We start from the raw sequence: 14746 nt of genomic DNA on the forward strand, positions 1-14746 counted from the left end.
TACTGCCCCCCACCCACCTCCCCTTCAGCAGCCCTCCATTTGTTTTCCGGAGTCGAGAGTCTCATGGTTTGTCTTCCGCTATCATTTTTTCCGTTCAGTTTCCCATCCTTCCCTTACATTCACATGTGAGTGAAACCATATGGTGATTGTCCTCTGATTGACTTACTTCACTCAGCATCATACCCTCCAGGTCCATCCACGTGGAAGCAAATGGTGGGTATTTGTCATTTCTAATGGCTGAGGAATATTCCGCTGTATACACAGACCACAGCTTCTCTATCCATCATCTGTCGATGGACACCGAGGCTCCTTCCACAGTTTGGCTATCGTGGCCATTGCTGCTATAAACATCGGGGTGCAGGTGTCCCAGTGTTTCATTGCATCTGAATCTTTGGGGTAAATCCCCAGCAGTGCAATTGCTGGGTCATAGGGCAGATCTATTTTTAGCTCTTTGAGGAGCCTCCACACAGTTTTCCAGAGGGCTGCACCAGTTCACAGTCCCACCAACAGTGTAAGAGGGTTCCCTTTTCTCCGCATCCTCTCCAACATTTGTGGTTTCCTGCCTTGTGAATTTTCCCCATTCTCACTGGTGTGAGGTGGGATCTCATTGTGGTTTTGATTTGTAATAGAGATTGAAGTCAGGCATTATGATACCCCCAGCTTTGGCTGTCTTTTTCAACATTCCTCTGGCTGAGATCTTTTCTAGTTCCATACAAATCAGGATTATTTGTTCCAACTGTTTGAAAAAAGTTTATGGTATTTTGATAGAGATTGCATTAAATGTGTAAATTGCCCTGGATAACATTGACATTTTTACAATATTAATTCTTCCAATCCATGAGCATGGTATGTTTTTCCATCTCTTTGTGTCTTCCTCAATTCCTTTCAGAAGTGTTCTGTAGTTTTTAGGGTAGAGATCCTTTACCTTTTTGGTTAGGCTTATTCCTAGGTATCTTATGCTTTGGGTGCAATTGTAAATGGGATTGACTCCTTAATTTCTCTTTCTTCAATCTCATTGTTAGTGTATAGAAATGCCACTGACTTCTGGGCATTGATTTTGTATCCTGCCACACTGCCGAATTGTTGTATGAGTTCTAGCAATCTTGGGGTGGAGGCTTTCAGGTTTTCTGTGGACAGTATCATGTCATCTGCAAAGAAGGAGAGTTTGACTTCTTCTTTGCCCATTTGAATGCCTTTTATTTCTTTTTGTTGCCTGATTGCTGAGGTGAGGACTTCCAGTACTATGTACTATGTTGAATAGCAGTGGTGAGAGTGGACATCCCTGTCGTGTTCCTGATCTTAGGGGAAAGGCTCCCAGGGCTTCCCCATTTAGAATGATATTTGCTGTGGGCTTTTTGTTGATTTCATGATATTGACGTATGTTCCCTCTGTCCCTACACTTGAAGAGTTTTAATCAAGAAAGGATGCTGTATTTTGACAAATGCTTTTTCTGCATCAGTTGAGAGAATCAAATGGTTCTTGTCGTTTATTAATGTGATCTGTCATGTTGATTGATTTACGGACGTTGAACCACCCTTACATGCCAGGGATAAATCCCACTTGGTCAGGGTGAATAAGCCTTGTAATGTACTGTTGGATCCTACTGGCTAGTGTGTTGGTGAGTATTTTGACATCTGTGTTCATCAGGGATATTGATCTGTAATTCTCCTTTTGGGTGGGGTCTTTGGTTTTGGGATCAAGGTGATGCTGGCCTCATAGAACGAGTTTGGAAGTTTCCATTTCATTTCTATCTTTTGAAACAGCTTCAGTAGAACAGGTATTATTTCTTCTTTAACTGTTTGATAGAATTCCCCTGGGAAGCTGCCTGACCCTGGACTGTTGTGTTTTGGGAGGTTTTTGATGACTGCTTCCATTTCCTTATTGGTTATTGGCCTGTTCAGGTTTTCTATTTATTCCTGCTCAGTCTTGGTAATTTATAAGTTTCAAGGAATGCCTCCATTTCTTCCAGGTTGCTTATTGGCATATAGTTACTCATAATACATTCTTCAAATTGTTTGTATTTCCTTTGTGTTGGTTGTGATCTCTTCTCTTTTATTTATGATTTTATTCATTTGAGTCTTTTGTCTTTTCTTTTTAATAAGGCTGGCGAGGAGGTTATCTATCTTAATTCATTCAAAGAACCAGCCCCTAGTTTCATTGATCTTTTCTACAGTTCTTCTGGTCTCTATTTCATTGAGTTCTGCTCTAATCTTTAGAATTTCTCTTCTCCTGCTTGGTTTAGGTAAATAACTTTTTTAAATATTAAGAGGGAACGTTCCATGACAGGGAATGTTTGGGGCATTTACTTTAAGACTTTACTAATTTTTGTTAAAAGTAGGCCTAAGAGTAGATAGCAGAAGTGCATTTGTAAGATAAAAAATTCTTTCTTTCTTCCTTAGGGCTGTCACATGGTAACTGAAGAGCTTCATTCTATAACCTTTGAAACACAGATCTGCCTCTATGGCCTGACCATAGATTTGGAGGTAGGTGTCAATCAACTATTTACTAATAATATTTTCAGTAATTGGCTGGCATTTGTAGATGAAAGTTGAGTGTTTTTAGGTTTTAGTACATTCTCTATTATTTTTGGTTAGAATTTTGTTTAGAAAATTTAATTTAGAAAATCAACATGTCATTTAGTTACTAATTAATCAACATTCTACTAGTAGAATGTATGCCATTCTGGTTAAATATAAATGATAAAATCTCATGGGCATTATCAATGCAATATCTATTTAATAATTGCTTGCCCAGATTGCATGTTTTTGGTTTGTTTTCTGGGATCTTCTGAGTCATGCCTACTCAGTGGAAAGCCTAAAGAGAAATAAGTAAGCATCCTTAAACCATGCCACATAGTGATATATTTTTAAAATTTTAACTTGTCCACAAATCCCTCAGAAGGAAGGTTTTTCTAATGTAATGAGTAAAGACAAATGATAGGAACATTAACAATATGTTGTTTTATTCTCTTAACAGTCACCATTGGGGCATCCCTGGGTGGCTCAGCGGTTTAGCACCTGCCTTTGGCCCAGGGCGTGATCCTGGAGTCCCGGGATCGAGTCCCACTTCGGGCTCCCGGCATGGAGCCTGCTTCTCCCTCCTCCTGTGTCTCTGCCTCTCTCTCTCTCTCTCTCTCTCTATGTCTATCATAAGTAAATAAACAAACAAACAAATAAATAAATCTTTAAAAAAAAAAACAGTCACCATTGTACTCAAAGAAGGAATAAAGAAATTTTGAGAATTAAATTGAACATGACTGACTATGAGCTCCTTGAAAGCAGGGCATCATCATGACTTTGTCACACCATTGCCAGTAACTTACTCAATGCCTGGCACATAGTAGATGCTCAGCATAGGTTAAATAAATTAATGAACGGGTGCATGAAGGAACACACACAGTTTTACACATCCCAATATGATCTTATTTGTGAGAGGTATTGTCTTAGAGATCTACCTTTCCATTTTTTTCTTATTGAATGTAAATCTATAAGCATTTTCCATGAATGCCTTCCTTATCTCTTTTTCCTAAATCTCTGTTTAGGAAACATGGGCCTAAGAGCCCATGTTTTCATGAAAATGTTTTCATGGGCTATTAGGGTTGGTGTTTCCCTGTCTCCAGAAGTCTAACCTCTGTTATCGAGAAAGGACTAATGTGGGTTGATTAGTTTCTCACACTAGTCTGTGAAAGCCTTTTTATTCTATGAGGTTGAGAACTACAGTACCAGTGTAGTTCCACAGCAGACTGGGCAGCTCTGTTTCTAATAAAGTTTTGTATTCCAACATTGCTTACCCCTTCATCTTCTGCAGTGAAAATGCCCATGTCTAGTACTGACATTAATTAGATGTCAGATCATAAATTGAATATATTGATTCACTTCATGGATTAATTTGAAGTTAAATCCTTTATAGTAACTTGTTAAGAGAACGGTTGCAAAATCAATACAAGCTCTAATTGGCTGCATTTTAGGCCATTTATAATACTAGAAAATATAAATATTTTTATGATGTCAAGGGAAGATACTGGAGAAGTTAACTGGCCAAGCGCTCGGAAAGGATTCCCATTTTTATGGCTTCTTTCATCCCCATACCTTCATTCATATATGCCTAGAAATTTCCCGTACCTTCACAAGTCATTTCAGTAACCAGGGCAGTGTAGACACCAGGATTAAAGGAGTAGAGCTGGCTTGAGATGGCCCTTTAGGAGACAGGGTCAAGTATAAAATCAGTGCAAGGTGCAACTACCTGTAATAACTGTGCTTTTTTTTTTTTTTTTTTTAACAGACCAGCTCATTACCTGTGGTGATGATTTCCAATGTCAGTCAGTTACCTAATGCTTGGGCATCCATCATTTGGTACAATGTGTCAACCAACGATTCCCAGGTAGAGTCTATTCCTATTTCTCCTCCTTTAATTCTATTTGATTTGTTTTATTGTCCAAAAACCCATCTGCATCAAAAGATATATATATATATATATGTATATATATATGAGTTTTGAATATATAGTCATATATCTATATATATTAAATTTAGCATGTTTTTGTGGATTGTTTTATTACAGAGAGTTCCAATTATATTTAGTTGTATATATCCTCTCTTATGTTATATTTAAAGTCATATGTTCTGATGAACTTGGACGCTGGGAGAGTTCTGGCTAGCAAAACGGACAGGCAGGTATTTGTTACGTCTGAGGATCTGGTCAGCTCTCAACTATGTACATAACAGTGAGTTCTAGGCCCATCCTGTGGCTCTGTTAATTGGGCCATGGGGAGACTTCTCAGTATAGAATTAATGTCTGACTGCTATGTGTACCGCCTCAACTACTTCCGGCCCCACCTCCACACAGATTTTATTTAAAGGTAGCAAATTGGTTTCCAAAGAAGTAACTAGAATATTAACCAATCTTGCCTAACTAACCCTCTGACTATACAAATTTTCAAGTTGATTATAGATTTTATCCATTCTAGGCTCAAGCTGGGTTTTAATGCCATCTGGTGGTTGAGACATTGAGCAAAAATTGGCTTCAAGTTCCAAAGCTAGCCGAAAACAGAAACAGATGCTCTTCTTAAAAGACAACCAAGGGAAACGAGTGGCAAAAAAAGATGTCTGCCCTTCCCCTTGTTCCCTCTTACAAAATTTCATTATGTTGTCCTCGAAACCAGCAAGGCCTAGAGAAAATGGTTCAAATGTAAAGAATATTTATTCTTAATTCAAAGCAAATATTCACTCTTAAGGGAAGAATTTTTTTTTTTTTTACCTTAGGTCCTAGCAATAAGAACCGACATGATGAGTTAGCTCTATCTATCTATCTTTTTTAAAATGTGCCTAATAGGGAAATAACATGGACTATGACTCAGCTCTATTCCTTCTCATCCTTGGTGCCCTGGCATCTGAGATTAACTGTAGAGAGGGAGGCTGCACAGGGTACACGGTGCCTCACTTCCTCTCAGGCTGCAGTGAGAAGAACAGGACTCACTAGAGAAATCATCTGGTCTTTAAAGCCAAGAAGAGCCTACACCCCTGGATTAAAGGATATTCCCCATGAGGGGCTACACATATTCAGAGCTTTTCATTCAACTTTGGGATGTAGGAGAAACGATGGGTCACTTCCCTGTCCTCTGAGTACAGCACTGTTGCACTTAGCTTTCTTCAGCATCTTTCACCAAAATTGTCACACTAGCCACCCCAGACTCTGTTCTGCTCCTGCATGAGGAATGTGGAAAGCAGATCGCATGTAGCTCCTACAGCATAGATGCACAGCCTACTTACAGAGTCCAGCATAACAACAAACTCTGGTTTTTCTTCTTCCCTTTCTTCTGCTTCAAAATCTAAGCTCCCAGACCTCAATTATATTCTATGCTTTTGGGGCATTTTTCCAGACACAATTGTCTGGTTCAAGGGAAACTGCATCTCTAGAAACTCTTTCTCTCCATTCCTCCCCTTCCTATCTCCCACTCCTTGTTGGATGCTGTGTCCTCTTTCACTCCCAACCTTCTGACACCTCTTGGATTGGTTCCTTTTGTTGCTGCCCAGCTTAGCTCATGCCTCTCCTGAACTGTACTAGATTACTCAATTCTTCCCCTTCTTCTCTCCCTAGAACATCTTTCTTGGCTTTCACACCTTCTGCTTTCCAGTAATCTGAGATGAAATCCTCTCTTTCACAATTGTTGACCCAGTTTCTGGTACAAGCAGTCTTATTTGTAGTTAGTCATACAGAAGATTCTCTTGCCCAGATCAAAAGAAAAGATTACCGTATGACCCATAAAACAGGACTCAGGTTAATTATGAGTTCGTATTTGTAAGGTCACCTACTTTAGCTCGAGACTTACCTATTTTTGTGCTTTGGGATTCTTCGTTCGGTCAAGGTGTAACTTGTACCAACCCATGATAAGATAATTATATAATTGATATAGGTATTGTTGAAGATTGATATTACTTGAGAAAAGAATATTTGCCCAGTGACTTGTTGGACAGTATTAAGGACTTACCTGAGTTGATTGATAGCCCACAGTCCAGGGAAAGTTAAGAGATGTCCAACGATTCTATCAAGAATAACATGGAGACATCTATTGTATTGGACTCAAGGATTAAGGAACTCTTCAGGAAAAGACAAAAGCAGCGTCAGTTTAAAAGCACAGCAGAGATGAAACAATAATCTGTATTAACTTAGATTGGCCTAAACAGTTTAAGACAGGAATTTTACATACTGAATTATAGTGTGTTCAATGTGATCAATGAATATAATCATCGTTACAACTCTATTTTAGAACTTGGTTTTCTTTAATAATCCTCCATCTGCCACTTTGAGTCAACTCCTGGAAGTGATGAGCTGGCAGTTTTCATCCTATGTCGGCCGGGGCCTTAACTCAGATCAACTCAATATGTTAGCAGAGAAGCTTACAGGTGAGAGCTTGTAGACGTGAAGACTTGCCTCTGTTTGGGGTCCTCAGGCATTTTAAAGAACCAGGTGATACTACTACTTATTCATAAGGAGGAGAGTCACAATTTACTGAGCACCTACTACATCGCCAGGCACAGAGCTAAATGCTATGTTATATTTTTTAGGAAAGGCTAACTCATTACTCTATCCGTTTTAGAGATGAGGGTCCTTCAGCTCAGAGGTTAGTGCCTGGCACGGCTGCGTGGCTAGTACACAGCACAGCCAAGACACAGGCCAAGCAGGTCCAGTTCCAAAGCCTCTTTCTTTCCATTCCACTCTCCAGTGTCCAGGGTGTTTCTATGCCATTTTCACTGAGTGTAATGTGAAGTCTTAATGGTGCCTTGACTTTCATATTAATATCACAATGGTCATTAGCCAGCTGGACAACAGCTGATTCCAGGGCCAGGGAATTTCATAGAAATTAGAAGCCACCCAGATAATACTTAATTCTCCATATCAAGAAGATCTCAGTTTTGGGCACCTGAGTGGCTCAGTCGCTTGAGCATCTGCCTTTGGCTCAGGTCATGATCCCAGGGTCCTGAGATGGCGCCCCACGTCAGACTCCCTGCTCAGTGGGGAGCCTGCCTCTCCCTCTCCTTCTGACTCTCCCCCTGCTTATGCTCTCTCATGCTCTCTCTCTCTCAAATAAATAAAAACAGTCTTTAGGAAAAAAAGGAAAGACAATTTCAGTTTTGACTAATAGTTTTTTTAAATTTGCAAAATAGAATTATTGGTACTTCAGATAGTGACTATAGTGTAAGATTTTTCTAAAAGAATTTTTTTTTCTAAAAGAATTTTAAAAGGCATCTATATTTTGACAAGTCTGGGGTAAATACATTTAGCACCAAAAAAGAGTTAAGATTAGATTTGTATACATTTCTAGTTAAAGTAGGGCGTAAGATGCATTTGAGCATCAGCAGTGAAATACTAGGTGACTTGGCAACTGGTGCTGGGTTGCCACTTGGACCTACTATCTGATCAGTAAATCAGATCTTTGGGGAATATTTAAAAATTTAGTTAATGTAAATTTGCTTTTTGAACTTACATAGTTCATAAACTGCATTTAGTAAATATTTGTTGAGTGAATAAAGTTTTCAAATATCCTTTCACATCTTTACCAAATTATCCTTATAAGTATAATTTCCTTAAAAATTGAGATAGTCTTGTACCGTGTCATTGCCCTGGACCATAGTCAGATGGCTCCTTACTGCCTAAAGGATCCCGAGTTCATTCTTTTCGTAGTAATAATTAGGAGTCCTGATAATCTGTCTATATCTAACTTATATAAGTTTATTTTATGTTTATTGACCAACATTAGGCAGCTCTCACCGTCTCCTATATAAGCCTTGTTCACGCCCACTGTGCTTCATCCTACATTATTCTTACTAGAGTGTGGTTTCCTCCTTTTCTTCTGATAATTTATATCCAATCCAATCATGAGGGCCTGGCACTAGACACTCACCCTCTTCCTAAAGTTATCTTAGCTCCTGCACTGAAAGGAATTTTTTCTTAGATAATTTCGTGATATCTTACATTTTTACTCTTTCTAGCATTAAGTACACTGAAAACCCATAACAGATGCTTAAGAAAATCTTGAAAGGGGCTGGGGAAAATCTAAATTGAGCACCAAATGGAAAAGCCTAATTGTTAATAAAAAATCTCATTCTTTTCTTTCATTTTAGCCCAATCTAGCTACAATGATGGTCATCTCACCTGGGCCAAGTTCTGCAAGGTACAAACAGGGGAACAAGAATATCATTAAGATTTTTTTTAAGTAGTGCTTCTTCTTAAGCCTCTTTTGCATAATCTGGGATTTTGAGGATTTCCTGAATGCAGTTTTTTTTTTTTTTTTAAACTCTAAACTATTTTCTCATTTAAAGGAAGTATTCCGGGGTGCCTGGGTGGCTCAGATCAGTTGGGCAGCCAACTCTTGGTTTAGACTCAGGTCATGATCTCTCGGGGTCTGGGATTGAGCCCCATGTCAGGGTCCCCACTCGGTGGGGAATCTGCTTCAGGATTCTCTCTCTCCCTCTACCCCTCCCCCCACTTTCTCCCTCTCTCTCTCTGTTTCTCTCTAAAATAAATATTTTTTAAAAAAACGTTTAAAGGAAGCACTTCATTGAAAACTGGAACTTGAACTGTTATTTCAACATTACTATTGAAATAATCATTGTCCTAACATGTTTATTTATTGCAATAGGAACACTTACCCGGTAAATCATTTACCTTTTGGACATGGCTTGAAGCAATATTAGACCTCATTAAAAAACACATTCTTCCCCTTTGGATAGATGGGTGAGTTACAGGCTATATTTTCCACATGAGTTCATTAGATTCTTGTTTTTATGGTATTGGTTTTTTTTCCTTTTTTTTAAAAAAAGCATGTTTAGCGATGGGTGGGTGGGGGAATAGTTCAGTTCTTTCATTCTTCATGAAGTTCTGATATTTACTTTAATCTTATAAGAGTATTTCATTGACTTTTTATTGTACTCAGAACAAATTTAAGTCAGTTCTTTGTGAGTGAAACAAATACATATGTAATAAATTACAGTGTTTGCTCAGATAAAACTTGTGCCATTGCTCTACTTTTAGGTATGTCATGGGCTTTGTTAGCAAAGAGAAGGAACGACTCTTACTAAAGGATAAAATGCCTGGAACCTTTTTGTTAAGATTCAGCGAAAGCCACCTTGGAGGGATAACCTTCACCTGGGTAGACCATTCTGAAAATGGTACATGCTCACTCTTGTTTGTACATGTGAATTAGCATCGGGTTTGGCTGTCGGCATTTCAGTTTTCAGAAGTGTGTAGCACGATGTTCTGTTTTTCACGTGTTCAGGGGGCTTTAACATCAGTTGCTAGAGTTGTCCCCGAAGAGGGTACCTTGAGTCGCTCACAGCCCTGTGTGGGTGCCCTCCATCGCGTGGCAACCTCTAGCCACACCGCACAGAAGGGCCGGCAGTGTTTTAGAGCCAGTTAAGTGAAAAATGACGTGGGCAGGAAGAAAGTCCGCAAAGCATTGGCGGCAGGAACCTGCATGTTCCTCCCCGACCCCCTGTCTGTGTTTCCAGGAGAGGTGAGATTCCACTCGGTGGAGCCCTACAATAAAGGCCGGTTGTCTGCTCTGCCGTTCGCGGACATCCTTCGAGACTACAAGGTTATTATGGCTGAAAACATTCCCGAAAACCCTCTGAAGTACCTTTATCCTGACATTCCCAAAGACAAAGCCTTTGGTAAACACTACAGCTCCCAGCCGTGCGAAGGTTAGCTTCTTTGCTTGCTTGTCGTCTTCAGACCTTGGCAGATACCCTCATATTGGAGAAAAGTAAATGCAGCCCCTCTCCTTAGGTTTACTTCGATTGTCATTGAGACCCAGGGAGCACGTGGAGGTCAAGGCCTTAGAAATGAAGTAGCGCGGGCAGTTCCCGAGGAGGGACAGCTGGGGCCACCGCGCCCCGCACAGGAGCTAGTAATCCGTGGCTTCCAGCAGCCGGACTTCCGGTGGCCATGACAGCTTCTCACAGCCACTGGGAGGGTGTCGGCTTCCTCCTTCCTGAAACAAAAGTGCCTCTGACTTCATGTCTATGACTAGGAGAGGGGGGCAAAAAAGAGGAGGTAATGATTAGAAAGCTATTAAGAGTTCGGGAAGTCTGTTTTCAGCAAAAGAAGCCTGGGGCTTAAAGGCTTTACATTTTCTACCTTACAGTAGTCTCCCAACTGAGTGGACGGTTCACTTGCCGGGAAGGGCCCGGGGCTCACTGCTTCGTCCCCCATCTACTGGCCGACTAACAAGTCTTAGCGCACCTGCCTTTCCGGGTTGCATTCCAAGGGGCTAAAGTAACGCCTGACCAAAATAAGCATTTGGGAAAAATATTTGTGGGGTTTTTTTTCTTTTTCTTTTTTTTTAAGATTTTATTTATTTATTCATGAGAGACATAGAGAGAGAGAGGCAGAGACTCAGGCAGAGGGAGAAGCAGGCTCCATGCAGGGAGCCCGACGTGGGACTCGATCCCGGGTCTCCAGGATCACGCCCCGGGCTGCAGGCGGTGCCAAACCGCTGCGCCACCGGGGTTGCCCTGGGAAATATTTGTTAAATACATGAAAGAATACAAATAAAATTAGCTGTATAATTGTAATGTTAAGTTTCCCGTTCTGTGTCTCTAATAAAAGTGTATGCAAGTCATTATCCATTACAATGTCCATCTATAGCAACCTAACCTATGAGCACCGTCTTGTGGAATATCACAGTCGTCACCCACAGACACTGATTGTGGCTACCCTACTGACTCACTGTAAATCCTACAATACTCAGATCAACCAAATATAATCAAACTTAAACATAACATTGAAGACAGGTGATATAGGTGACTCCCACTTCTTCTCATACATCCCAGAGACAATCATACGTAAAGTCAGTTTAGGCCTGCCAAGAGATTTTTCTCTTCTTGCACATTTTATGTTCATAAACACTGTTTCATCTATTCAGCCAAATATTTTGGCGAGTCACTAAACAATCAGAATATCTCTCTTCTTTTAAGGTTCCTTATATTTTCATAGGATTTTTAAAAATATATATATATCACATTGATATCATTTTTTCCTGCCTTTCTTTTCCAGTCTCACGGCCAACAGAAAGAGGGGACAAAGGTTATGTTCCATCTGTTTTTATCCCCATTTCAACAATGTAAGTAACCTTAGCTACATGTAAAATATCTCTTACTGAACTTATCTTTCTTTAAAAAAGCATTTCTACAGGAAATCTTAGGCTAGAGCAGAGTACGTGTACCTGACAATAAAGCATTTTAATGCTCAGTGTCCCACCCACTTCAATACCTAGAGAGCCGGCCCTCAGGAAGCCCCATAGCATGCCATGACTGGAATCCTAAAGCTGCCACTTTATATGTCATGTAGTTCAGGGGGGGCATCTCGGTGTCACAGATAGATGAAGCCCCAGCAATGAGTTCCAGCCCCAGCGTCTCACCACAGCTATTTTTTTTTTTTAAACTTTCATTTATTTATGATAGTCACAGAGAGAGAGAGAGAGAGAGAGGCAGAGACACAGGCAGAGGGAGAAGCAGGCTCCATGCACCGGGAGCCCGACGTGGGATTCAATCCCAGGTCACCAGGATCGCGCCCTGGGCCAAAGGCAGGCGCTAAACCGCTGCGCCACCCAGGGATCCCCACAGCTATTATTTTTAATCCTTTTCAACATGTGCCTTGTGATCTCTTTAAGCCGAAGCGATTCAGCTGAGCCACATTCTCCGTCAGATCTCCTGCCTATGTCTCCAAGTGTCTATGCAGTGCTGAGAGAAAACCTGAGTCCCGCAACAATTGAAACTGCAGTATGTTCCCTTTCCTTTCCATTGCTGGTCAAGGGCACTCCTGTGAAGCACATGTGCTACCTGGTAATCAGAGGGGCTGAAGTTCTGCCTGAGAAGTGAGAAAACACTTCTGTCGGACCAAATCCATGAGCAAAATGCTGGGTGTGTCTGTCTGTTCCTGTGGGTCACTGAGGGGGTCTTGCCAGCAGACGCTTTCACTCATTTGAACTCCTTTAGTTTCTTGCCATTAAAGCCAGCAGAGGGCAGATACTGCTCTTCCTCACTCACATACACCTTGTCCCCACTTCTCCCATTGGCTGCACCACTCCCCACCATTCCCCACCTTAGCAGACCACATACATTAGTCAATATTTATAAGCCCAGTTCAATATTTATTATATTTTTTTAAGATTTTATTTATTTATTCAAGAGAAACAGAGAGAGAGAGAGAGGCAGAGACACAGGCAGAGGGAGCAGCAGGCTCCATGCAGGGAGCCTGACGTGGGACTCAATCCCAGGTCTCCAGGATCACGCCCCGGGCCGAAGGCAGGAGCTAAACCACTGAGCCACCCGGGCTGCCTGCAATATTTATTTTAGTTGAAGGATCACAAATTCCGATTTTTTTTAATTGTTACTTGTATTATTAGTCTTGTCCCGGGGCTTCTTCAAGTAGTACATGAATTACAGTCAGTAGCAGCGTAATAATTCTCTCCTGAGAACTGAATCACAATCTTAAATGCAGTAATGTGACTTAGGGTGCATCCTCTCTATTGCTCGTCCCCAATACCATCGAGGGATTCCATTTACATACAAATGAACATACTAGAACAATAGAATCTTAGAGGGACCCTGAGCCCCAAGAAATTTGTATCTGGTGTTGGGGAGGAAAATTTTTGCTTTGCCCTTCGAGGATCCTTTTGCTGATCTAAGAATTAAATTGGCATGAGACAGATTGATAAGAAAAAATAAAACAATTACTAATAATTACTAACTAAAAATAAATAAAGTACTAACAGGGAACCATAAGAATATGAGGCACACACACAAGCAACTGAGGCTTATATGCCATTCTGAGCTAAGGAGAAGGGGCTAGGGTCTGGGACTTCAAAGAGAATGAAGACAATTCACGGGAATATGAAAAAGAGTAAATATTTCATACATGTTTGCTGGGCTATACAGAAACAATGGGGCAAAGAGAAGAATTTTAACAAATAGATTTTGTTAAGTTCCTCCCTGACTACCACACCTAGTTCATTTTATAATGTCATTATCTATGGGGATCTGGCTCCCTTCCTGAGCCAGATCCTCTATCTAGATTCTTTTAGACCATTAGTGGGAAGGTCAAAGTTTCTTCCTAAGCCTTTTAGTTCTTAAACATAATCAGCCTAAAATAATTCACATGCTAAAAAGGCACATTTTGGGGTGGCAAATTTTGCTCCTCTACACGGGTTATAAATCAAGTGAGTTTTAGTCCTCTTGAAGATTTCTGGAGACGGAAAGCCCATTGTCCCCTTTGGCAGCTTATTCCAATGTTAGTTGTCTTAAATCATTTAGTTGCGAGAACTTTTGCTACATTTTTATACACATTTCCTCATTACTTTTTTTTTTTAAGATTCTATTTATTTATTCATGAGAGAGAGAGAGAGAGAGAGAGGCAGAGACACAGGCAGAGGGAGAAGCAGGTTCCATGAAGGGAGCCCGACATGGGACTCAATCCCGGGACCCCGGGGTCACGCCCTGGGCTGAAGGAAGATGCTCAACCGCTGAGCCACACGGGCTGCCCTCATTACATTTTTGTGGGATAAAATTTGTGAACACTTACTAGTTAATTGGTAGAAAGATTATGAAATATTTAGTAGACAAAAGGGTGTTTACCTAAAAAAATTATAACTTACTTGCAAAATCATTATTTTCCTCAAAAGTCATTTTCATTTTCCAATTTTAGATGAAGTCTCCGTATTCTGCTGAATGACAGGATAAACCCTTGACTCTCAGAAGAAGGAAGCAAATGAAAAAGCTTAAAGACTGATCTTTGCCAACAATCATATCTTATTTCTTCAGCTTTGTATATACCGGATTCCAGGAAATGGTTGAAGTCTGAAGCTCTGCTTTCACTGACGTGACACCACCAACTGGGAATGTCCTGGTTGAAATGCTAAAAACCGAAGCTTCAGATAAACTTGCAAAATAAAACACTTTAAGAAACCAGTGTTAATATAATATTAACAAATGACTCATTTGTATTTGCTTCATTTCTGATTTTGTTTCTTACATGTTACTCCTGACTTCGTCTCTAGAAGGACTAAGTGTTAAGATTTCAGAATAGGTCAAGAATGACAGAGTCACACCTACATCACTCAAAACCCAGCAAGAAGGCCTGAGAGTAAAGCCAAGTGGGCTAATGTCCTGAGTTCTAGCAGGTAAAAGCCATCACCCTAGATACCAGATGGAAGGAATGACAGGGCATAAGAGCAGCAATTTACAGGGTG

The 14746-nt window shown here is 40.5% G+C and overlaps 1 protein-coding gene across 9 annotated transcripts in view; it reads left to right on the forward strand.

Annotated features, from left to right (window-relative positions):
• STAT4 (signal transducer and activator of transcription 4) overlaps positions 1 to 14490 on the forward strand; it is a 118616-nt gene extending 104126 nt beyond the window's left edge. For 5 of the 9 annotated variants that reach the window (XM_072813278.1, XM_072813280.1, XM_072813281.1 and 2 more), the window contains 10 exons: positions 2400 to 2483; positions 4282 to 4380; positions 6767 to 6902; positions 8622 to 8671; positions 9140 to 9234; positions 9532 to 9668; positions 10008 to 10199; positions 11554 to 11620; positions 12170 to 12419; positions 14203 to 14490. In XM_072813278.1, the coding sequence (XP_072669379.1) occupies positions 2400 to 2483; positions 4282 to 4380; positions 6767 to 6902; positions 8622 to 8671; positions 9140 to 9234; positions 9532 to 9668; positions 10008 to 10199; positions 11554 to 11620; positions 12170 to 12377 (1068 nt within the window). In that variant the 3' untranslated portion in view covers positions 12378 to 12419; positions 14203 to 14490. The remainder of the gene's footprint in view (positions 1 to 2399; positions 2484 to 4281; positions 4381 to 6766; positions 6903 to 8621; positions 8672 to 9139; positions 9235 to 9531; positions 9669 to 10007; positions 10200 to 11553; positions 11621 to 12169; positions 12420 to 14202) is intronic. The other 4 variants (XR_012025074.1, XM_072813282.1, XR_012025075.1 and 1 more) reach the window with 4 other exon arrangements.
• Positions 14491 to 14746: the final 256 nt, after the last annotated feature.

Source organism: Canis lupus, chromosome 36 (genome assembly GCF_048164855.1).
Source record: "Canis lupus baileyi chromosome 36, mCanLup2.hap1, whole genome shotgun sequence".
Taxonomy (NCBI): Eukaryota; Metazoa; Chordata; class Mammalia; order Carnivora; family Canidae; genus Canis; species Canis lupus.